The 26477-nt window shown below is 42.8% G+C and overlaps 4 protein-coding genes across 4 annotated transcripts; all 4 read left to right on the top strand.

Annotated features, from left to right (window-relative positions):
* Positions 1-4098: 4098 nt before the first annotated feature.
* On the top strand, positions 4099-4248 carry LOC118617902 (keratin-associated protein 19-7-like). The gene has a single exon (XM_036243969.1). The coding sequence runs from the start codon at positions 4099-4101 to the stop codon at positions 4246-4248; it is 150 nt and encodes a 49-aa protein (XP_036099862.1).
* An 8117-nt stretch (positions 4249-12365) lies between these two features.
* On the top strand, positions 12366-12515 carry LOC118616862 (keratin-associated protein 19-7-like). The gene has a single exon (XM_036242358.1). The coding sequence runs from the start codon at positions 12366-12368 to the stop codon at positions 12513-12515; it is 150 nt and encodes a 49-aa protein (XP_036098251.1).
* A 10373-nt stretch (positions 12516-22888) lies between these two features.
* On the top strand, positions 22889-23038 carry LOC118616903 (keratin-associated protein 19-7-like). Its single transcript, XM_036242465.1, has one exon. It carries the CDS (start codon positions 22889-22891, stop codon positions 23036-23038), a length of 150 nt encoding a protein of 49 aa, XP_036098358.1.
* A 2886-nt stretch (positions 23039-25924) lies between these two features.
* On the top strand, positions 25925-26074 carry LOC118616861 (keratin-associated protein 19-7-like). The gene has a single exon (XM_036242357.1). The coding sequence runs from the start codon at positions 25925-25927 to the stop codon at positions 26072-26074; it is 150 nt and encodes a 49-aa protein (XP_036098250.1).
* Positions 26075-26477: the final 403 nt, after the last annotated feature.

Here is a 26477-nt window from a genome sequence, read left to right as displayed (position 1 = left end):
ACTCAGCATCTGAACCTCTGAGGGCCTTCCAGAGTTGACCCCAATCATTGGACAACCATCGTCAGGCTGGGGTTATTTGCACTAACACATTCATCTTCTCAGACGTACAATAGTTTTTCAACTATGCCTGTATCTCCATCATAATCCCAGAATCCTCTGTTTCTGATTTATAACTGATTGGACTGTCTGTTCACCTTCCAATAAAACATTGAATTGCAAACAGAGTATGGTTTTTGTTTTGTTCATGAAACTCAATCATGTGGAAATGATTTTGGGTAAATTCTACTCCACTGTCAAATAATAATTATTTTTTCACATACCTCACAAGCATGCATAGAGATAGAAACATAGATACAAAGATGATATATTCTACTCTGAAATGAAAAAAATATTTTAAAGATGTCAGTGACTTTATATTTAGCAACATCTTTTATCTGACTTTACTTAGATAGTATTCAGATTTCTGTCAGCAAGAAAAAGTGATGATGATGTAACATCTCTATATTTTCTTACCATATATGTGTTTTCTTTGACTCAACTACTGTTTCTCAGCTCAGTCCTAGTGCACAGCAGCCCCTTCCGTTTATTCACGTGTCATAGAGCAAAGCCCATCACGGACTATGACGCACGTAAACCCCGTCCAAGCATTTCCCTTCCGCTCAGGCTCACCCAGCGCCCAGCCTCTTCTGTGCATCATCTCACCTGACGTTACCCCCGAGCAGGTGGTCTGGAAGCCAATACGGAGCTGGGGTGAATGTCTTTCCTATGAGGTAATTTTTTAAAAAATTCTCACCCGAGGATATTTTTACCTTTATCATCAGGTAGAGTGGGAGGGAGGGAGAGAGAGAAACATCAATGTGAGAGAGACACATTGGCTCCTGCATGACCTGACCAGGGTCGGGGATAAACCTCACCCGAGGTACTTGCCCTTGACCTGAATCATACACGCGACGCATTGGTCCATGGGACAACATTCTGCTGAGTCAAACCGGCCAGAGCTTTCCTAGGAGGTCATTTAACTCAAAACATTTGAGCTCAAATTTTCTGTTGGCTTTTTTTATGTTCTTACTGTATTTTATAGGCATTCCTCACGACCGTCATCACACTGAAAAAATTTTTTCAGGCCAATAAGCTGAGGTTGATGATGAGCTCAGCCAAATCTCAAAAGGTCTCATACATTTGATTTTCACTGAAATCTGAATTTCTATTAATAAAAATGGGCATCATGGAACACTTATTTTTGATGAAATAAATGTTAATGGAGGCGTATACCAAAGTTTTTCTGGAATCACATATTCAGGTAATAATATAAAATGAAGATATTTGATCGAAATTGATCAAATAAGTTTCTTTAGGCTTATGCGCCATCTTAGGTATTTCTGACAATTTGGGGAAGGCAGCACTTACTGTCAGTCATTCGACAAATATGTTTTGTTTGAAAGCATGTGAATAAATTCCGATGGGCACTGTATTATCAAAAATAAACTTCAAAACAAAACAAAAACCAGCACCACCACCAGAACAAAACCCTCAGATGCATGTTAAAATCATGTCAAGTAAACATAATAGTAGAGACCCAAGCCCAAGAGAAGGGCACATTCCATTGGGACTTACATTTGGACCTGGGCCTAAACTTGGGTTTCCTCTACTATCATCACAGAGTGAGCTGCAGAGGTTCTCAAAGGCTGCCCACCACCCTCACGTCCTGTCTGTGGTTTCAGTCATTCCTTCAGTAAAGACATATTCATTATTGATTTTCCAGGGATCAAGATTGTAAAAGGCTTTGTTAAAAATAATGGCTGCCATCAATAAATCATCAAACAACAAGTGCTGGCAAGGGTGTAGAGAAAAGGGGACTCTGTACACTGCTGGTGGGAATGCAGACTGGTGCAGCCACTGTGGAAAACAATATGGTGTTACCTCAAAAAATTAAAAATTGAACTTCCATTTGACCCAGTGATCCCACTTCTAGGAATATACCCTAAGAAGCCTGAAACACCAATCAGAAAGAATATATGTACCCCCATGTTTGTAGCAGCACTATTTACAATAGCTAAGATCTGGAAACAGCTCAAAAATCCATCCGTAGATGAATGGATAAAAAAGCTGTGGTACATATACACAATGGAGTACTATGCAGCTGTAAGATAGAAAGATCTCTTATCCTTTGTGACGACATGGAGGGACCTGCAAAGTATTATCCTAAGTGAAACAAGCCAAACAGAGAAAGACAAGTATCATATGATCTCACTTATTTGTGGAATATAATGAACATAACAATCTGAGGAATGGGGTAGTCCCAGAGACGTGGAAGTGGGGTACAGACTGACAATCTCCAGAAGAGGAGGTGGTGGGGGAGAGATAAACCACAGAACTTATATGCATGTATGCATGAACAATGGACATGGACAACAAAGCTGGGGACAGCGCGGGGAGGAAGGGGGAGGGGGAATCAGTGGGGGAAAAGGAGAAACATCTGTAACAAAAATATTAAAAAAAGAAATAGCCAAACATATTGTGGTTAAACAGCAAATATAGTATAAGAGTATAGAAATATTTTTAATTTAAACCTTCATCAATGAGAATATCTTATCAAAATGATTCAGGGTGGTGACTATATTACTGAATATAGTCAGGAATATTGTGATGTTTGCACAGTGACAGATGGTTATGGATTCTTACAGGAGTGATAACAATGTCAGGTACAAAAATGTCGAATCATTGTATCAAACACCTGAAATGAATATACCTGTATTATTGTACACCAACTCTTCTTAAATACAAAATTTAAAAAATAGAAAAAAATGTTCGCTGATTACTCAAAAGAAAATAAGGGGCAGGACACAGAGACTTGCTATACACACAGGAGTATGATGCTAAAGGACATCAGGCTAAAATTGAAAATATGAGAAGCGGGATAAGATAATTAAAAGTAACGCATAAGAGTGAAAGCCCAGCGGGTGCAGGTACGTACTGGGTACCAGTGCAGGACGGAGACGTGAGGAGGGTTTGATGAGACGGGTGATGTGTGGATTTTGGAGAGGAGAAGAGAAGGAAGAGAAACAGTAACTGGAAAGAAGGGAGCTCCGGTCATCTAAGTGTTTAGATAATACTTTTCTGCTCTGGAAAGGAGGATAATGTTTGAAGAGAATTTTTTGAACAGGTGTTCAGACAGATAATGTGTGAGTTTGCTCTTGTGGGTAGATCCGTAGCTTCTGAAATACATTTTTCTATGTTGAAAACCAAAAGGATAGTTTGCAAGAGGAAATATAAAATCAAATTAGGTTTCATGTGTGTGTCTGCATATTTTATACTTGAAAAATTAATTTGACAACGAGTTTGACAGACCTCAGAATTTTAAACTTACTGGTGTATTTTTTTTTTTTTTTAATTCTCACCCGAGGACATGCTTTTTATTGACTTTTTTTTGTTTATCCTCACCCGAGGACATTTTTCCATTTTTTGTTCAGATAGGGTGGGAGGAAAAGAGAGAGAGAGAAAGAGAAACATTGACGTGAAAGGGACACATCGAGTGGCTGCCACCCGCACGATCAACCAGGGCCCGGGACAAACTGCAACCGAGGTACATGCCCTTAGCGGGAACTGAACCCAGGTCTCTCTGGACCGCTGAGCCAAACCGGCCAGGGCTTACTGGTGTATTTGAATCTACATGGAAGTAAGATACAAGAATCTAAAGAATGATATACAAATTAGAAATGACAAAATATTTAATGAGAAAACATCATCTAGTTTTAATGATGCACTGTGCTTACTAATGAAGAATTCTACTTAGGGAATACTTATTTTGTGACTTTAAAGAAAGTTATTTTTTCCATTAAAACAAGAAATGCACTAGGTCCAGGGTGCTCTAACCAGGCAGCTGAGCAAGCTCAACACTGGATGAGTGTGAGCCTCTCCTCCTATCAGCAAACCAATGAAAACGTTGCTTCAAGTAAACAAAGGTTTGGAATGATACAAAAGGATGGCCATGTGACTGACCACATGCTGAGCTCAGGGTATATAAGCCTCCCCCTACACTCGCTGACATTCACTCTCAGGATCTCATCTTGAACAGCACACAACTACACCCCTGACACCATGAGCTACTACGGCGGCTACTACGGAGGCCTGGGCTGTGGCTGGGGCGGCTGCGGGGGCCTGGGCTGGGGCTCCGGCTGGGGCGGCTGCAGATACGGCTGCTGGCGGCCTTGTTGCTACGGCCGGTACTGGTCCTCCGGCTTCTACTGAAATCCTGCCCAGCAACTCAGCATCTGAACTGCTAAGGGCCTTCCAGATTTTATCTCAATCACTGGACAACCATCATCATACTGGGGTTATTTGCACTAAAGCATTCATCTTTCAGAATTATAATAGTTTTTCAACTATGCCTATATCGTCATCATAACCCTAGAATTTTCTGCTCTTATAACTGATTGGACTGTCTGTTCACCTTCCAATAAAACATTGAATTGCAAACAAAGTATGGTTTTTGTTCATGAAACTCAATTATGTGGAAATGATTTGAGGTACATTTCACTTTATAAAATCAGTTTTTTCACATACCTGACAAGCATGTGTAGAGATAGAAACATAGATATAAAGATTAAATATTCTTCTCTGAAATAAAAAAATACTGTCTTAAAATGTTGATTTTAGCCCTGGCCAGTTTGGCTCAGCGGTTAAAGCATTGGCCTGCGGTCCGGAGAGACCCGGGTTCGGTTCCCGCTAAGAGCACGTACTTCGGTTGCAGTTTGTCCCCGGCCCTGGTTGGTCGTGCGGGTGGCAGCCACTCGATGTGTCCCTTCACGTTGATGTTTCTCTCTCTCTCCCTTCCTCTCTCTCCCTCCCACTCTATCTGTACAAAAAATGGAAAAATATCCTCGGGTGAGGATAAATAAATAAATAAATGTTGATTTTATATTTGTCAACATTGTGCCTTTCTTTAGACCATATTCAGATTTACACCAACAAGAAAAAGTGATGACAATGTAACATCTCTGCTTTCTTACCAAATATGCATTTTATTTAACTCAGCTACCATTTCTCAGCTCAGTCCTAGTGCATAATAGCTCCTTCCATTTATTCACATAGTAGTAGAGCAAAGCCCACCATGGGCTTATGACCAGAGTAAACTATTGCTCCAATATTTTTATTCTATACAATCTCATCAGGTGCCTAACTCTTTTGTGCATCACCTCACTTGACGCTGTCATGGAGTTGGTGGTCTAAAAGCCAATACTGTTTTGGAGTAAATTTCTTTCCTATGAGGTCATTTGACTCAAAACATGGGAGCTCAAATTTTCTGTTGCCGTTTTTTATGTTCTTACTGTATTTTATAGGCATTCCTCACGACCGTCATCACACTGAATAATTTGTTTCAATCCAACAAGAATTTGTTTCAATCCAAAAAGCTGAGGGTGATGACAAGCACAGCCAAATCCAGATCTCATATAAATCTGAATTTTAGTGAAATCTGAATTTCTTTGCATAAAACTGGGCAACATGGGGCATTTACTTTTGATGAAATAAAAGATATCATCAAATACTAAGGTTTTCCTGAATTTAAGCGATATATTCAGGTAACTATATAAAATAAAGATATTTGGTCAAAATCAGTCAAATAAGTTTGTTTCAGTCAATACTCCATCTTTGATAATTCCTACAAGGTGGAGCAGGTAGACCTTATTCTTTCAGTCATTCAACATATATGTTTTGTTGGAAAGACTAGTGAATAAATTCAGATGGGCATTCTAATATAAAAAATTTTACTTAAAAACTTCAATACAAAAGTCAATACCACCAACAAAACAAAACCCTCAGCTGCATGTTAAAGTCATATAAATTACCGAGGAAACTAAGACTAGACAGTGGTATTTAACATGTGTCCTCTCACACTCATTTAAACCCTGTAGAGGGAGCCACAATCAGTGGAACACCAACACCCACAGGGGAAATATGGCAGGTTCCAAAATCCACTGAGACAGCAAATATGATGAAACAAAGAAACAAATCCCAAATGAAAAAACAGAAAAATTGAACAGAAAGAGGGATAAATGAAGTGGAATTGAGCAAGATATCAGAGGTAGAGTTCAGAGTAATGATTATGAGGAAGCTCAACAGCATAAGTAAACATAGAGAAACATTGAAAATCAACCAATTAGAAATGAAACACCACCAAGTAGAAATGAAGAATGACATAGCAGAAATAAAGGGCACATTGAAAAGAATAATCAGCAGAGTAGAGGAAACTGAGAATTGGATCAGTGAATTAGGAAACAGTGTAGGAAAAAAAATCACCCAATCAAAGAATCAAAAAGAAAAACACAATTAAAAAACAGGAAGACAGTTTAAGAGAAATGGTGGGACAACACCAAATGTAACAATATCTGCATCATAGAAGTTCCCGAAGAAGAAGAAAATGAGCAAAGGTTAGAGAATATATTTGAAAAAATAGTGACAGAAAACTCCCCTAACTTGGTGAAGGAAATAGGCATAGAACTTCAAGAAGCACAGAAAACCCCAAGTAAGAAGAACCCAAAGAAGCCCACACCAAGACACATAATTAAAATGCCAAAATTAAAGAGAGAATCCTAAAGGCAGCAAGAGATAAACAACAGGTTACCTACAAAGGAACCCCGATAAGGCTATCATATCAGCTGACTACTCAACAGAAACACTATAGGCCTAAAGGGAATGGCATGAATTAATCATTGTGAGGAAAACAAGAATCTGAATTTTAAAAAACTCTATCCAGCAAGGCTGTCATTTAAAATAGAAGGTGAAATAAAGAGCTTCCCAGACAACAAATGGCTAAGAGAATATATTAACACCAAACCAGCACTGCAAGAAATGTTAAAAGGACTGCTGTAAACAGTAGAAGAAATAGGTTGAGAAACATAACCATAATAAACAAAAATGGCTAAAAATAAGTACATATCTATAATAACTTCACATGTAATGATTAAATGCTCAAATAAAAGACACAGAGTTGATGAATGAATAAGAAACATGACCCATATATATGTTATTTACAAGAGACCCACATCAAAACAAAAGACTCACATAGGTTGAATGTGAAGGGATGAAAGAAAATTTTCCAAGCAAACTAAAAGAAAAAAAGAGCTGGGGTAGCAATACACATATGCAATAAAATAGACTTCAAAATAAAGACCATGACTAGAGACAATGAAGGCCATGACATAATATTGAAAGGATATATCCAATAGGAAGATATAACCATGGTAAACATAGATGCACCCAACATAGGACACCAAACTGCATTAAAAATCTTTTGGAGGACTTCAAAGGAGAAATCAAAAGCAATACAATCACAGCAGGGACCTTTAGCATCCCGCTGACATCACTGTATAAATCCACTAGACAAAAAAATTAAAAAGAAAACAGAGAATCTAAATGATGTACTAGATCAACTGGATTTAATAGATATCTACAGACAATTACACCCCCAAACTGTACAATTTACATTCTTCTCAATTGCACATGAGACACTCTCAGAGATAGACCACATGTTAGGATATAAGCTAAGTCTCTACAGGTTCAAAAAGATTGAAATCATATTAAGTATCTTCTCAGATCAGAATGGCATAAAACTAGAAATCAATTACAATAAAAACACTCAAAAACATTCAAACACATGGAGGCTAAATAGCATGTTATTAAACAATAAATGGATTACCAAGGGGATCAAGAAAGAAATAAAAAACTTCCTGGAAACCCATAAAAATGAACACACACAACACAAAATTTATGTGACATTGTGAAATAAGTTCTGAGAGAGAAGTTCATAGCACTACAGTCCTACCTCAAAAAAAAAACAAAAAAAACAAAAACAAAAAACATTTCTAATTGATGATCTAACCTCACAATGTAAAGAACTAGAAGCAAACAAAAAGAAAAACCCAGAGCAAGTAGAAGGAAAGAAGTAGTAAAGGTTAGAGCAGAAATAAAAAACAAAGAGACTAAAAAAAAACAATTCCAAAGATCAATGAAACAATGAGCTCGTTCTTTGAAAAGATAATTGAGATAGATGGACCCTTAGCCAGACTCACCCAGAAACACAGAGAGAGGACTGAAATAAACAAAATTAGAAAGGAATGGGGAGAAGTAACTACTGACACCAAAGAAATATAAAGGATCATTAAAAAATTTTGTGAAAAATTATATGACAACAAATTAGAGAATCTAGGTGAAGTGGACAAATTTCTAGAATCACACAGTCGACAAAAATTGAACCAGGAATAGACAGAAACTTGAAAAGACCAATAACAACTAAGGAATTTAAAGATGTGATCAAGAAACTCCCAGCAAACAAAACCCTGGGCCCAGGCAGCTTCATGTTGGAGTTTTACTGAACATTCAAAAAGAACTAACACCCATTCTCCTCAAACTATTCCAAAAATTCAAGAACAAAGAAAACTTTCAAATTCATGTTATGAGGCCAGCATAACTCTAACCCCAAAACCAGATAAAGACACTACAAAGAAAGAACACTAAATGTCAATATCCCTGATGAACATAGATGCCAAAATCCTTACAAAATATTAGCAAATTGAATATCATTGAAAATCATTCACCAAGACCAAGTGGGATTCATCCCAGGGATGCAAGGCTGGTACTATATTTGCAAATCAATAAATGTGATACACCACATAAACAAAATGAATAAAAACCATATGATCATACCAACAGATGCTGAAAAAGCATTAGACAAAATCCAGCACCCATTTCTGATAAAAACACTCAGCAATGTGGGAATACAGGGATTGTATCTAGACATAATAAAGGCCATATATGAAACACCTATAGCCAACATCATACTCAATGGGTAAACACTAAAATTACTTCCCTTAAGAACAAAACCAAACAGGGATGCCTGCTTTCACCACTCTAATTTAACATAGTACTGGAAGTCTTAGTCATAGTACTGGAAGTCTTAGTCACAGCACTTAGACAACAATAAAAAATAAAATGGATCCAAATTGTAAAGGAAGAAGTGAAACTGTCATTATTTGCAGATGACATGATATGGTACATAGAAAACCCTAAAGATCCCATCAAAAAACTACTAAATTTAATAAATAAATTTGGCAAAGCAGCAGGATACAAAAGAAATAGAGGAAGACATAAAAAACTGGAAGCATAAATCTTGCTCATGAACTGGAAGAATTAACATCATTAAACTGTCCATATTACCCAAAGCAATCTATAGATTCAATGCAATCCCCATTAAAATACCAACGACATAATTTACAGAAATAGAATAAATATTCCAAAAGTTTATATGAAACAAACAAACAAAAAAAGACCCCGAATAGCCACAGCAATCATGATAAGAAGAACAAAGTAGGAGGGATCACAATACCGGATATCAGGTTATAATACAAAGCTATTTTAATCAAAACAGCCTGTACAGGCACAAGAACAGGCATATAGATCAATGGAACTGCACAGAGAAACCAGAAATTGACCAAAGACATTATGCTTAATTAATATTTGACAAAGGTGGCAAGAGCATATAGTGGAGTAAAGACAGTTTCTTTAACAAATGGTATTGGGAAAATTGTCAGCTACATGCAAAAAATGAACTAGACCACCAACTTATACCATACACAAGATTAAACTTAACTGGATAAAAGACTTAAATGTGACTTGTGAATTCATAAAAATACTAGAAGAAAATGTAGGCAACAAAATTCAGACATCACACGCAGCAGAATTGTCACCGATACAATGCCTAAGGCAAGAGAAACAAAGAAAAAATTAATAAATGGAACTATATCAAACTAAAAACCTTCTGCACAGCAAAAGAAACAGGCATCAAAATGGAAAGGGAACCCACTGTATGGGAGAACATCATTGCCAATGATACATCAGATAAGGGGTTACTTTCCAAAATATATAGAGTACTCACACAACTCAACAAGGGAAGACAAAGAATCCAATTTAAGATAAGGGCAGAAGACCTAAATAGACACCTCTCCAAACAGGACATACAAATGGCTAAGAGACATATGAAGAAATGCTCAACATCACTAATCATCAGAGAGATGCAAATTAAAACAACTATGAGGTATCACCTCACACCTGTCAGCATGGCCACCATCAACAAATCATCAAACAACAAGTGTTGGCGAGGGTGTGGAGAAAAGGGGACTCTAGTACACTGCTGGTGGGAATGCAGACTGGTGCAGCCGCTATGGAAAACACTATGGTGTTACCTCGAAAAATTAAAAATGGAACTGCCATTTGACCCAGTGATCCCACTTCTAGGAATATACCCTACGAAACCTGAAACACCAATCAGAAAGAATATATGTACCCCCATGTTCATAGCAGCACTATTTACAATCGCTAAGATCTGGAAACAGCCCAAGTGTCCATAAGTAGACGAATAGATAAAAAAAAGCCGTGGTACATGTACACAATGGAGTACTACGCAGCTGTAAAAAAATATCTCTTATTCTTTTAGATGACTAAAAGGAGACTATTTACGCTAAGCGAAATAAACCAATCAGAGAAAGACAAATATCACATGATCTCACTTATTTGTGGAAGAGTAGAGACCCAAGCCCAAGATAGGGGCACACTGCAGCAGGACTTGCATGTGGACCTGGACCTGAACTTGGGTTTCCTTTGCTATCATCACAGAGTGAGCTGCGGAGGTTCTCAAAGGCTGCCCACCACCCTCACGTCCTGTCTGTGGTCCCAGTCATCCCCCCAATAGAGATATATTTTTATAGATTTTCTAGACATCTAGATTTGAGGAGTCTTCGTTAAAAATATTACATAATCTTAAAAGTATAGAAGTATTTTTAATTTAAACCTTCACTAATGAGACTATCTTAATAAAATGTTTCAGAGCTGGGTGATTGTATTACTGAATATAGTCAGTAACATTGTGATGTTTTCACAGTGACAGATGGTTACTACTTCTTACAATGTAAGGTACAAAAATGTTGAATCATCATATTGAACCCCTGAAACAAATATACCCACATTATTGCACACTAACTGTTCTTAAGTACAAAATTATAAATGTAGAAATAAAAATGTTCGCTGATGACTTGAAAGGAAATAAGGGGCAGGACACAGAGAGTCGGCCTGGAGAGTAATGCTGAAGAACATCATGCTAAAATCACAAATATGAACAGAGGGACGACACGCTGTTGTAAGAAGTGGAGGAGCGTGAAGGACCGGCTGGTGCAGGTGCGTACTAGGACTGAGTGAGGATGGAGATGAAAGGAGGGTTTGAGGAGATGGATGATGTGTGGATTATGCAGAAGAGAAGAGAAGGAAGAGGAACAGGAACCGAAAAGCAGGTACCTCGGATAATAAGTGTTTAGATAACACGTTTCTGCTGTGGAAAGGAGGGTAATGTTTGAAGAGAATTTTTTGATCCGGTGTTCGGACTGGTAATAAGCATGAGTTCTCTCTCGTAGGTGGATCCTCAGCTTCTGAAATACATTTCGCTATGTTGAAAACCAAAAGGATAGTTTGTAAGACGAAATATAAAATCAACAGCTTCTGAAATACATTTCGCTGTGTTGAAAACCAAAAGGATAGTTTGTAAGACGAAATATAAAATCAAAATAGGTTGTGTGTGTGTGTGTGTGTGTGTTTTCTACTTGAGAAATTAATCCAACAAAGAGGTTGACAGACTTTTTAAACTTGATTAGTGAGTTTGAATCTAGATGGAAGTAAGGTACAAGAATCCAAAGAAAGATATGCAAAGTAGAAGTGACAAAATATTCACTGAAAAAACACCATCAAGTTTTTTATAACATTTTTCTGAATTGATTTTAGAGAGAGAGAAAGGGAAAGGGAAAGAGAGAAACATCGATGAGAGAGAACATTGATTGGCCACCTCCTCCATGTCCCCCACTGGAAATCAGGCCCACCATCTGGGCATGTGTCCTGACCGAGAATCAAACTGGGGACCTCTTGGTGCAGGGTCAATGCTCAACCACTGAGTCACACTGGCTGGGCAACACCATCAACTTTTAATGATGCACCATGCTTACAAATGAAGAATTTTAATTTGGGAATTTTTATCTTGTGACTTTGAAGACAGATATGTTTCCCATAACAACAAGGAATGCAATGAGTCCAGGGTGTTCAACCAGGCAGCTGAACGAGCTCAACATTGGATGAGTGTGAGCCTCTCCTCCTGTCAGCAAACCAATGGAAGAGATGTTTCAAATAAACAAATGTTCGGAATGATACAAAAGGATGGTCACGTGACTGACCACACGCTGAGCTAGGGTATATAAGCCTCCCCCTACACTCGCTGACATTCACTCTCAGGATCTCATCTTGAACAGCACACAACTCCCACCCCCGACACCATGAGCTACTACGGCGGCTACTACGGAGGCCTGGGCTATGGCTGGGGCGGCTGCGGGGGCCTGGGCTGGGGCTCCGGCTGGGGCGGCTGCAGGTACGGCTGCTGGCGGCCCTGCTGCTACGGCCGGTACTGGTCCTCCGGCTTCTACTGAAATCCTGCCCAGCAACTCAGCATCTGAACCTCTGAGGGCCTTCCAGAGTTGATCCCAATCACTGGACAACCATCACCAGGCTGGGGTTATTTGCACTAACACATTCATCTTCTCAGACGTACGATAGTTTTTCAACTATGCCTGTATCTCCATCATAATCCCAGAATCCTCTGTTTCTGATTTATAACTGATTGGACTGTCTGTTCACCTTCCAATAAAACATTGAACTGCAAACAGAGTATGGTTTCTCTTTTGTTCATGAAACTCAATTATGTGGAAGCAATTTTGGGTACATTCTACTCCATTGTCAAATATTAATCATTTTTTTCACCTACCTCACAAGCATGTGTAGACATAGAAACATAGGTACAAAGATGAAATATTCTACTCTGAGATAAAAAAATATTTTAAAGATGCCAGTGATTTTATATTTAGCAACATCTTGCCTTTACTTAGATAGTATTCAGATTTCTGTCAGCAAGACAAAGTGATGATGATGTAACATCTCTATATTTTCGTACCATATACGTGTTTTCTTTAACTCAACTACTGTTTCTCAGCTCAGTCCTAGTGCACAGCAGCCCCTTCCGTTCATTCACGTGTCATAGATCAAAGCCCATCACGACTATGACGCACGTAAACCCCGTCCAAGCATTTCCCTTCCGCTCAGGCTCACCCAGCGCCCAGCCTCTTCTGTGCATCATCTCACCTGACGTTGTCCCCGAGCAGGTGGTCTGGAAGCCAATACGGAGCTGGGGTGAATGTCTTTCCTATGAGGTCACTTAACTCAGAACACGTGAGCTCAAATTTTCTGTTGCCTTTTTGATGCTCTTACTGCACCTTACGGGCATTCCTCGCCACCGTCATCACACTGAAGAATTTGCTTCAGTCCAACAAGGGAAAGAAACGACAGACAGAGCGGGAGCTAATTCCTCGCTTCACTGAGGCTGAGGACAAGCACAGCCGAATCCAGAAAGGTCTCAAATAAATCTGAATTCCAGTGAAATCCGAATTTCCCCTGATGAAATGGACGGGAACAGATCGTGTATTGATTTTTTTTTTAATGTAAGTAATACCAATGTTTTTCTTAAAACCATGTGACATAGTATGGTAATAACATGAAGTTAAGGTATTTCTTTAGATTGGTTGAACTGGGTGCAGTAGGCTGGACCTCGGGAAACAGCGCAGTCCTCACAGACGTGGACCAGCAGGGACCTTAAAGGTCCGAGGTGCCCGGCGCAGCCCAGCAGTGAGGGGCTGAGAAGCAGGGAGAAGGTCTAACCGCATCTTCTTCCTTCTTCTTTTTTAAATTTTTGTTCTTTATTGATTTTAGAGAGAAAGGAAGGGAGAGGGGGAGAGAGACAGAAACATGGATGAGAGAGAACATCGACTGGCATGCCCCCCACTGGGGATCGAGCCCACAACCTGGGCCTGTGCCCTGACCAGGAATCGAACCGGGACTTCTTGGTGCAGGGTCCACGCTCGGCCACTGAGCCCCACCTGCCGGGCAGAATTCACTTTTCCGTTCATCCAACCAATATATTTTGTTTTTAGGAATTCAATGGGAAATGTATAATCAAAAATGTTACATACAAACTTCAAAACAAAACAAAAAATAAACCAGCGTCACCAACAAACCAAACCCTCAGCTGCACGTTAGTCATGTCAAGTGAACAATGGTAGAGATCCAAGCCCGACATAGGGGCACATTCCGGCAGGAATGGCATTTGGACCCGGGCCTGAACTTGGGTTGCCTTTACTCTCGTCGCTGAGCGAGCCGAGGAGTGTGTCACAGGCTGCCCCCCACCCTCACGTCCTGTCTGTGGTCTCGGTCATGCCTCACTGCACAGGTGTTTTTGGAGTTTCAAGGCAGGAAGACTTTGTGAAACACTATTAAACATATAGCACCTTAAGCGTATAGAAATATTTTTAAATTTAAATCTCAATAAATAAGTAATAGCTTATCAAAACATTTGCTGATTCCCTGAGAGAAAATAAGGGGCAGGACCCAGAGAGTCGGCATAGAATATAATGCTGAAGAGCATCGTGCTAAAATCACAGAGATGAGTAGAGGGATGAGGCACTGTGGCAAGAAACGGACGAGAGTGAAAGACCGGCTGGTGCAGGTGCTGGAAATGCCCGCAGGATGCAGACGGAAGGAGGGTTTGATGAGATGGACGATGTGTGGATTGCAGAGGAGAAGGGAAGAAAGAGAAATAGTGACTGGAAGGCAGAGAGCTAAGATCGTCTAGGGGTGTACTTTTTATTATTAATTTATTTTTAACATTGAATCTATTGGGGCGACGTTGGTTCACAAAACCATACAGGTTGCAAGTGTCCAACCCAATAAAATATCATCTACAGGCTACATGGTGCACCCATCGCCCCAAACAAAGTCTCTTTCTGTCCCCGTTTTCTCCCCACTTTGCCCGCCTCTACCTGCCCCCCCCCCCCCCCCCCGGCTATCATCCCACTGCTGTCTGTGTCTGTGTGCTATGTATTTATATATTTTTGCTTAATCCCTTCACCTTCTTTCATCCAGTTCTCCCACACCCTTCTCCTCTGACAGCGGTCAGACTGCTCCATGTTTCCATGCCTCCATTTCTATTTTGTTCACCAGTTTATGCTTTTGATTAGATTCCACATACAAGTGAGAGCTGTGGTACTTGTTTTTCTCTGACTGGCTTATTTTACTTAGCATCATAATCCCCAGATCTCTTAATGCTGTCACAAAAGGTACAATGTCCTTCTTTTTCTGTGGCTGCCTCGTTTTCCATTGTGTAAGAGATCTTTCTTTTTTACAGCTGCATGGTATTCCATTGTGTAAGTGTCCCACAGCTTTTTTATCCACTGATGGGCACTTGGGCTGTTTCCAGATCTTGGCTATTGTAGATAACACTGCACTGGACATAGGGGTGCATATCTTCTTTCTAAGTAGTTCTTCGTCATTCTTAGGGTACATTCCCAGAAGCGGCATTGCTGGGTGACAAGGCAGTTTCCTTCTCAATGTTTTGAGGAAACTCCATACTATTCACAGCAGATCATACACAAGATAAACTCGGAATGGACACAAGGTTTACATGTAAGTTGTGAAACCATAGAAATCCTAGAAGAAAACATAGGCAGTAAAATCTCAGACGTCTCTTGTTGCAACAGTTTTGCCACAGTATCTCCTCAGGCAAGAGAAACAAAGGAAAATGTACACAAGCGGGATTACATCAAACCTAAACACCGTTGCAGGTGAAACACACCAGCAGAATGAAAAGGGAACTCACTGATGGGTGAACGTATTTGCCAATGATACACTGATCAGGGGTCAATTTCCAAAACATATACACTTATATAACTCGACACCAGGAAGACAAATAACCGAATTAAAATGTAGGCAAGGGATCTGAATAGATACTTCCCCAAAAGGATGTACAGGGCCAACAGCCATATAAAAAATGCTCAACGCCACTAATCATCAGAGAGCAGAAAACGGAAACCACGATGAGGTACCACCTCACACCTGCCAGAATGGCTAGCATCATCTCTGTTTTTAGAGAATACCTTTTATTCTGGAATAGGCAGTATTGGTATAAAGAGCATATGTTTGAAAATGTGTTCAGACTGTGGCCATCAGTGTGAGTCCGTCTTGTGGGCAGACCCCCGGCTTCTGAAACACATTGCACGATGTTGTGAACCAGAAGGAAAGTTTGCAAGAGGGTATACGAGACCAGCGTACTTTTCTTGCGTGTGCGTGTGTGTATTTTCTACCTGAGAAATTGATCCGACAAAGAATTGAACACGTTTTAGAATTTTACACTTGATTCGAGTATTGGAGTCTAGATGGAAGATAGGAACCCAAAGAATGATTTGCAAATTGGAAATGGCAAAATACTCAACCAGAAAACACCATCAAGTTTTAATGATGCACTGTGCTTACTAATGAGGACTTCTATTTTGGGAATTTTTGTTTTGTGACTGAAAGATATTTTTCCATAAAAACAACGAATGCACTGAGTCCAGGGGGCTCTAACCAGGCAGCTGAGCGAGCTCAGCATTGGATGAGTGTGAGCCTCTCCTCCTGTCGGCAAACCCGCAGAAGAGATGTTTCAAGTAAGTGCGTGTTTGGAATGACAAGGGGTCGGGCACTGACTGGCCACGCGCTGAGCTCGGGGTATATAAGCCTCCCTCTCCACTCGAGACATTCACTCTCAGGATCTCGTCTTGAACAGCACAGCCCCCCCCCCCCCGACACCATGAGCTACTACGGCAGCGACTGCGGGGCCCTGGGCTGGGGCTGGGGCGGCTGCGGGGCCCTGGGCTGGGGCTGGGGCGGCTGCGGGGCCCTGGGCTGGGGCTGGGGCGGCTGCGGGGCCCTGGGCTGGGGCTGGGGCGGCTGCGGGGCCCTGGGCTGGGGCTGGGGCGGCTGCGGGGCCTGGGCTGGGGCTGGGGCGGCTGCGGGGCCCTGGGCTGGGGCTGGGGCGGCTGCGGGGCCTGGGCTGGGCTGGGGCGGCTTCGGGCCCTGGGCTGGGGCTCCGGCTGGGGCGGCTGCAGACACGGCTGCTGGTGGCCCTGCTACTGCTGTGCCTGGTGCTGGTCCTCCGGCTTCTACTGAACCGGCACCCGGACATCGCAGTCTGCGGACCGAGTCTCCATGAGACCGAGGCGTCCAGAAACCCCCCTCCGTCCTGCAGGTGCCACTCGCCTTCCTTCACGCAGCCTGTGCTCAGGCCACGGGGTTTTGGACCGTCCCGGGCAGAGCCCGTGAGCTGGACTGGACGTTGCATCATGATGTCCTTCGGGCCCCGGCGGGGGGGGGGGGGACAGGCAGGAGCTCCCAGCGAGGCTCCGTCTTCCTCCTCGGGTGTTGGCCATGAGCCGGCCGACAGCGTGGGTCTGAGCCCCCGGCCCTCCCTCCACCGAATGTGGGGCCTGAGGGGCCATCAGCCGGGCAGCTGTTCCGCTCTCACCGAGGCAGCCTCTTCCTGCGCCTTTATCCTTCTTCTTCATCTTCCTCCTCCTTCTACCCCGTCCTCCCCTCTGTCTCCTCTTCCCCCCACACACCCCCTCCCCGCAGCCTGGCCTGTCCTCTCCCCCCCGGGCACCGGTTTCCGTCCGAAGGTCCGAAGGCCCTGTGGTGACCGTCAAACTTCAGCTTAATGTTTGAAACGCATTATTCCTTGGAAATCACACTGTCAATTTCTAAGAAGAATAATGAGAAGACACTTTAAATTATTTTAGAATATTTAAGAAATACACATGAGAGAATTACATCCAAATGTTAACCCCTGTCAACACTGGGATGTGTGTGTGATGTTTGTTGTGATACTTAGTCTTTCTGCCTTTAGGTGTGTTTAAAATATTTCATAAAATAAAAATATGTAGAACAAAAGCAAAAAATGATTTATCCCGGTGTCCATATATATTATCATATGGAATTTATAAAAACTGACTCGGGAAGAAAACAAATCTGACTGGTTTCATATCTCGTAGAGAAATTAAATCCGTGATCAAAAATCTCGCCAAAATCCCAGTTTTGGGTCAGATGGCGTCACTGGTTAATTCTAAGCACTTCCCGTTCCGGGGAATAATAGAAACACTTCTATCATTTTTTGCAATATCTCAAAATAAAACTATAATGTCATCAGCAGGGAGAATTACAGGTCAGTATATCTCACTAGCATACATGAGAATCCCTAAGAACACGTGAACACATTTAATCTAGCCATGCACGCAGCAGATAGCACAGCGTGACTGAGGGGGCTGATGATTTATTTCTCAGTGTGTCTGTTCCTACCTTTTGGAAGTTCATACATCTGTGTGCGTGTACGTTGGTGGTGTTGAAGGTCATGCTTTTCACCGGGTACCTGGACTGACAGCCTCAGTGTGAGAACGAGTGACTCTCTCCGGAGCGCCAAGGAGGATCTGATTCTCCGGCTTCTACTGTACCCTCTCCTGGGAGTCCACCACCTGAGGCTAGAAATGACTAATCAAATTAGCCAAAATTTGAACCAAACACGATCAGGGGGACCAAGCCCAGGTCAAAAACGTTCAGCGTCTGAGATGTTAAGAATGTCCCCCATCTAATATGTGCCTGTCACGTCTCCTGGGGTCTTCCCTTTGTCCCAACCCTCCGTCTTTCTCTTCCCTGTGCCATGACTCACCCTCACGAGAAAGCAAGGGACTTGTTTGTTTACTCGGTGAAACCCTGCGCCCCTCTGTCTGTGCACCTGCCTCCCGGAGGCCTCTCGAGGACGGTCCTGCGTTCCGGCGTCTGTCCCTGCGTGTGGAGCAGTGTCCACTCCCTCAGCCTCAGCCCGTCTGCTCGGCAGTGGTCGTTCCGATGTAGAGCCCCCACCGATTAATTCCTACTGGGGCTCAATCCGAAAATCACAGTAGTCAACAGTGGTGAATATGAATGCCATTAAAACATCAAGATGGATTTTCATGACTCAGACTTGTTTACGCAACGTAAGGTTTGCCCGGCCCCTGGGAAGACCTACCCTCGGAGTCAATGTGGTCACAGAGTGTCCGCTGTACAATGACCAGGGCTGAGAAGCAACAGCCCCTGGCCGCTGGACAGCTGCAGGGTGAGCCAAAGCAGGTTTGCACGAACCACAGTTTATTCTTCTATCATTAGTATTTTATTTATTTATGTATTTGTATTGGCAATTCCAGAGTGGTATCTTTTGGAACCTAGAAAGATTATTTCTTCTGTGGATTTAATATAATACTTATTTTAGATTATTCTTGCATTATTGTTTATTAATTCGTGTATTATTTATTATTATTAACCAACTTGTGTGCACCCCTGTACACGACCGCGTTGGACAGAGTGCAGCGATAAGCATTCTGTTTTAACGGTTAACAGCATTTCTGCACAGTCTGAGGCCTCACAGAAGCAGCACCAGGAGGTGGTAAGGTGTGGAACATGCCTGCCCGAGGCAGTGTGAACACGGTGCTGGGCTGGAAGTCACTGCGCTGAGACCTGCCCTGAGCAAACGGGGCGCACTGCAGTATGTCTTCCCTCGGGGAGAAGCTCTCGTACCTCAGGGGACACCTCCCAGCAGGCTCCCCGCCCCGAGGTGAATGCACCCCTGGGGAGGGTGCGGGCAGAGGGGCCATCCCACACCTGTCCGACTCATTTGTCACCCTGTGTCTCCCTCGTCACTTCGTGAGAACGAAATCCTCCAATTACCAGCTGTCCCTTGCTTTCAGAATGATCAGTTACAACGGATCAAGTTCTGAGGAAGAAAGACAAACACAAGGAACAGCGTGTGAGGCAGTAAAACATGTTTCAGCTAAACAAACATATGAACATAAAGGAAAAGGGTGATCAGGGTGGCTGTCACATTACAATGTTCTGATCATCTACAGACACCCCTTCAAAGTGAAAAGAGAAGTCAAACCAAATACCGGGTGAAATATGTCCATACGCACCTGGGACAAAACACCAGCCCCCGGAAATGGAAACAGCCGCTGCCAATCAGTAAGAAGAACACGGATTGAAGAAGCCCAGTTACACATGGACAAGACAGTGGAGCAGACACTTCAACAAGCAGGATCTGCAAGTGGCCTGTAACCCTTTGGAAAGATGCCGGTGTCACGGCCAAACGAATCAGGACAGCACCCCGAGGCCGCCACAGGAACCAGCGCAGGGGGGCCTGCCAGCGGCCTGGGTGAGCAGGCGGAGCTGGGCCCCTCCGAGCCCGCCGCGGGCCTGGGCTTAGCGGGTGCACTGGAAAGTGTACAAAGACGCTGCCTGATACCTCTGCCATCCTTGTACTCTGCACTGTGCACACCCCGGGGAAGGGCGTCTAGGGAAACAAAGGTCTCTACGAAAAGGCTTTGGGTTTATTCATGCATGTTAGCCAGAAAAAGAGGGAAGGAAGGAAGGAAGGAAGGGAGGGAGGGGGAGGGAGGGGAGGGAGGGAGGGAGGGAGGGGAGGGAGAGGGGAGGGGGGGGAAGGAAGGAAGGAAGGAAGGAAGGAAGGAAGGAAGGAAGGAAGGAAGGAAGGAAGGAAGGAAAGAAAGAAAGAAAGAAAGAAAGAAAGAAAGAAAGAAAGAAAGAAAGAAAGAAAGAAAGAAAGAAAGAAAGAAAAGAAACGGCTCAATGCCCTGGCCAGTTTGGCTCAGCGGTTAGAGCGTCGGCCTGTGGTCCGGAGAGACCCAGGTTCGGTTCCCGCTAAGGGCATGTACTTCGGTTGCAGTTTTTCCCCGGGCCTGGTTGGTCGTGCGGGTGGCAGCCACTCCATGTGTCCCTTTCACGTCCATGTTTCTCTCTCTCTCTCCCTTCCTCTCTGTCCCTCCCACTCTGTCTGTACAAAAAATGGAAAAATATCCTCGGGTGAGGATAAAAAAAAAAAAGAAAAAAAAAAAGAAACGGCTCAAAAGCAAATTTCAGGCGAGCGCCGATTTGGCAGCGATGAAAACCGGCTAACACCTCTGGAACTAGGAGATGCGCGTCTCACAGGGACCAGGGCACACAGCGGGGGAACGTGCTGGGGTCCCGCGTGACTCCATCCCCGCGCACTCAGAGCAGGCGACCTTCCAGGGGCTAACCCTGATTGGTCGGGTCCAGAGGAAAATGTGGGGGTTTTGCCTGTGATTGGTCAAGGTGATCTGTGAACAGATGCAGAATATCATCAACTCCTACATTGAACATGTATGCATTTTGCAATACTCTTTGAACACATACGTGTAACGACGGGTTATATGCCCCCCCCCGCCCCCCAAAGCGATACAGCTGTTTGAGTCCAGTCTGCCCTTCAAGTCTGGGAGCCTTCACAGCACTGTCCATGTCTATGAAAGACAGACCCTTAGCAGTAAGGACCGTAGAATTAAGTCATCACTCAACACTTACTTGTTGAATTTCTACTGAACACTTGTCTTAGAAGAGAGGTCAACACCTCCAGGTGGGATAATTTCTCATAAACGCAACAAAAGATGCACAGTACAGCTGCAGTCAGCAAAGATTAAGAAGAATTTAGAAGCTTAATTTGAGGTAAGAGAATATCTGGAGGACTTGCAAGGAGGAGGGGCAGCCCTGGGCATGGGCAGTTAACGTGGTGGAGTAAAGCTGAAGAAATGTTTCTCTTCAGATGGCATTTTTCCTACCCTGCTTTTTTTTTTTTTCTTTCTAACATTGTACACACATGGTTTTGTGATTCTGAAAATATTTTCTGCTTTGCAACTCTTACTAAATTTTCCAGGGCCTTTGATAATGGCATATATTTCAATATCAAACATGTTCATGAATATTTCATATTTCATGGAGACGAGTTAGCTATTCTTTGAAAGGAAAAGCATGAACACGCTAACGAGCAAAGAGAATAGAAAGGCAAGAATATTGTGGTAAAGTGATACGTGAAAGTACTGAGTAAGAATTAAGTAGAAATGTTTGGGGGCCCAGGGGAATCCGTAGATATTGCACGATTGACCTTAGTGCCCGACTCTAAGGGGCGCTGGGAGGAACCGGGTGACTTTGGAAGTGATGTCTGAAGAGGGAATAAGAGCAGACACATGGACGAGAGGCAGGACAGGGTGGTCTGGGTCGGGGACGCGGATGTGATCTGTCTTTGGCAGCACTGTGAGCAGATGACATGCCAGGAGGAAGCGAGATGGTCAGGAAAAGGATTTTGAACAGTTTTTAAGGCTGCTTATAAAACAGATGTTTGGTTACTGTGATTGCCTGTCACAGATGAACACTATTACCCCATTTATGAACCAAGTACTTCTTATTTTTCAGGCTGGTTGGCAAACCCAAAAGCAGCAGGTTGAGGATGAGAACCGACGTCATGCAGTAATGGGAGGGGACGGTTGTACTTCAGCCCATCCTTCTGAGGTCGGCCAGGGTCCCTGCGGGGAGCTGGTCCAGGCCCTCCGGTGCCTCCTCGGCTCTGGCCAGTGACTTCACCGTGAGGCAGCAGATGTCTTCGGAGGCACGTGACTATTCTGGATGCGATCCGACCCCTCTTTCCTTTGCTCGTAGGGAAGCGTACGGATTCAGGGCAAGCCAGAAATGAAGCAACACTGAGTTTCGAAACAACACCATCCCGTGTATTGGGCAAGATGCTTGGCTAGAAGAACTGTATTCAGCCTGGTATGCCCTAACTTTGAAGATACAGCAATTGCTTCTCATAAAAGAGAGGCAGTGTGTTTGAGGCGCACCGTGACGAGGCAGCAAGGCGAGCTGAACATTTTAATGAGTGTGAGGCCTCCTCAGACGTGGGGTTGCACCAGCTAGGGAAAACACGGGGTGACCAAAAATAGGTGACTTCTGTTTGATCACATGCTGAGCTCAGGGTATATAAGCCTCCCCCTACACTCGCTGACATTCACTCTCAGGATCTCATCTTGAACAGCACACATCTCCCCCCGACACCATGAGCTACTACGGCGGCTACTACGGAGGCCTGGGCTGGGGCTGGGGCGGCTGCGGGGGCCTGGGCTGGGGCTCCGGCTGGGGCGGCTGCAGATACGGCTGCTGGCGGCCCTGCTGCTACGGCCGGTACTGGTCCTCCGGCTTCTACTGAAATCCTGCCCAGCAACTCAGCAACTGAACTGCTGAGGGCCTTCCAGAGTTGACCCCAATCATTGGCCAACCATCACCATGCTGGGGTTATTTGCACTAACACATTCATCTTCTCAGACGTACGATAGTTTTTCAACTATGCCTGTATCTCCATCATAATCCCAGAATCCTCTGTTTCTGATTAATAACTGATTGGACTGTCTGTTCACCTTCCAATAAAACATTGAATTGCGAACAGAGTATGGTTTTTGTTTTGTTCATGAAACTCAATCATGTGGAAATGATTTTGGGTACATTCCACTCCATTATTAAATATTAATCATTTTTTTCACCTGCCTCACAAGCATGTGTAGACCTAGAAACATAGGTACAAAGATGAAATATTCTACTCTGAAATGAAAAATATATTTTAAAAATGTCGGTGATTTTATATTTAGTAACATCTTTTCTTACTTAGATAGTATTTAGATTTCTGTCAACAAGAAAAAGTGATGATGATGTAACATCTTTATATTTTCTTACCATATACGTGTTTTCTTTAACTCAACTACTGTTTCTCAGCTCAGTCCTAGTGCACAGCAGCCCCTTCCGTTCATTCACGTGTCATAGAGCAAAGCCCATCACGACTATGACGCACGTAAACCCCGTCCAAGCATTTCCCTTCCGCACAAGCTCACCCAGCGCCCAGCCTCTTCTGTGCATCATCTCGCCTGACGTTGTCCCCGAGCAGGTGGTCTGGAAGCCAATACGGAGTTGGGGTGAATGTCTTTCCTATGAGGTCACTTAACTCAGAACACGTGAGCTCAAATTTTCTGTTGCCTTTTTGATGCTCTTACTGCACCTTACGGGCAATCCTCACCACCGTCATCACACTCCAACAAGAATTTGCTTCAGTCCAACAAGAATTTGTTTCAGTCCAACAAGAATTTGTTTCAGTCCACGCTGAGGCTGATGACAAGCATGGCCGAATCCAAAAAGGTCTGTTATAAATCTGAATTTTAGTAAATCTGAGTGTCTTCTAATGACATGGGCCACACGGGACATTTATATTTGATGAAATAATTGACGATGGAGGGAAATAGCAAAGTTTTTCTGGAATCAAATCACATATTCAGATACTAATATAAATGAAGATATTTGGTTGAAATTGGTCAAATAAGTTTGTTTGGGTCTATACTCCATCTTAGATATCCCTGACAATTTAGGAAAGGCAGAACTTATTGTTACAGGCATTTGAAAAATAAGTTTTGTTTGAAAGAATAGTGAAAAAACAGATGAGCACTGTATGATCAAAAAAGTTACTTACAAACCTCAAAACAAAACAAAACAATAACCAGCACCACCAACAAACAACCCGTCAGCTGCATGTTAACGTCATGGAAAGAAAACAATAGTAGAGACCCAAGCCCAAGATAGGGCACATTGCAGCAGGACTTGCATTTGGACCTGGCCTGAACTTGGGTTTCCTCTGCTATCGTCACAGAGTGAGCTGCGGAGGTTCTCCAAGGCTGCCCACCACCCTCACGTCCTGTCTGTGGTCTGTCATCTCCCAACGGCACGTTTATTGTCTATAGATTTTCCAGGCATCAAGATGGTAGGAGGCTTTGTTAAAATATCACAGAATCTTAAGAGTCTAGAAGTATTTTTAATTTAAATCTTAATCAATGAGATTATCTTATTAAAATGTTTGAGGGCTGCAAGGGGGCAGAGGATGTAGTCAGTAATATTGTGATGTTTGCACAGTGACAGAGGGCTCCTAGGTTACTAAAGAGGTGATGACAATGTAAGGTCCAAAAATGTTGAATCATTATATTGTACACCTGAAACTAATATACCCATATGATTGTATACCAACTATTCTTGAATAAAAAGTTAAAAAAATAGAAATAAAAATGTTTGCACATTACTTAAGCGAAAACGAAGGGTAGAACACAGAGAATTTGAATAGAATATAGTGCGAAGATTAAAAATATGAGTAGAGAGATAAAATACTGATTTAAAAAATGGATAAAAGTGAAAACCAGCTGGTGCAGGTACGTACTGGGTATCAGTGCAGGATGGAGACGTGAGGAGGGTTCGATGGGACAGATGATGTGTGGATGATGGAGAGGAGAAGAGAAGAAAGAGAAATAGTAACTGGAAAGTAGTGGGTTAAGATCATCTAAGTATTTAGATAATATTTTCTGCCGTGGAAAGGAAGGTAATGGTTGAAGAGAATTTTTTGAATAGGTGTTCAGACTGGTAATAAGTGTGATTTTGTTCTTGCAGGTAGATCTTCAGCTTTTGAAATACATTTCAGTATGCTGTAAACCAAAAGACAGTTTGCAAAAGGATATGTGAAATCAAAATAGGTTGTGTGTGTGTGTGTGTGTGTGCGCATATTTTCTATTAGAGAAATCAATTTGACAAAGAGTTTGACAGACTTCGAATTTTAAACGTGTTGGTGTATTTGAATCTACATGGAAGTAAGATACAAGAATCCAAAGGATGATTTGCAAATTGGAAATGGCAAAATATTCAATGAGAAAACACCATCAGTTGTAATGATGCACTGTGCTTGCTAATGAAGGATTCTATTTAGGGGAATTTTATTTTGTGACTTTGAAGACAGACATGTTTCCCATAACAACAAGGAATGCAATGAGTCCAGGGGGCTCTAACCAGGCAGCTGAGCAAGCTCAACATTGGATGAGTGTGAGCTCCTCCTCCTGTCAGCAAACCAATGGAAATGTTGCTTCAAGTGAACAGACCTTTGGAATGACACAAAAGGATGGTCACGTAACTGACCACACACTGAGCTCAGGGTATATAAGCCTCCCCCTACACTCGCTGACATTCACTCTCAGGATCTCATCTTGAACAGCACACAACTCCCACCCCCGACACCATGAGCTACTACGGCGGCTACTACGGAGGCCTGGGCTACGGCTGGGGCGGCTGCGGGGGCCTGGGCTGGGGCTCCGGCTGGGGCGGCTGCAGATACGGCTGCTGGCGTCCCTGCTGCTATGGCCGGTACTGGTCCTCCGGCTTCTACTGAAATCCTGCCCAGCAACTCAGCATCTGAACCTCTGAGGGCCTTCCAGAGTTGATCCCAGTCATTGGACAACCATCACCAGGCTGGGGTTATTTGCACAAAAGCATCCATCTTCTCAGACGTATTCATCTTCTCATAGTTTTTCAACTATGCCTGTATCTCCATCACAACATTTTCTATTTCTGCTTTTGTAACTGATTGGACTGTCTGTTCACCTCACAATAAAACACTGCATTGCAAACAAAGTATGGCTTTTTGTTTTGTTCATGAAACTCAAATATTTTGAAGCAATTTTGGGTACATTCTACTCCATTGTGAAATAATAATCATTTTTTTCACATACCTCACAGGCATGCGTGGAGATAGAAACACAGATATAAGAATGAAATATTCTACTCTGAAATGA

This window comes from Molossus molossus, unplaced genomic scaffold (genome assembly GCF_014108415.1).
Source record: "Molossus molossus isolate mMolMol1 unplaced genomic scaffold, mMolMol1.p scaffold_m16_p_5, whole genome shotgun sequence".
Lineage (NCBI taxonomy): Eukaryota > Metazoa > Chordata > Mammalia > Chiroptera > Molossidae > Molossus > Molossus molossus.
Note: the sequence above shows the minus strand (reverse complement) of the source record. Positions and strands in the feature narration are given on the sequence as shown.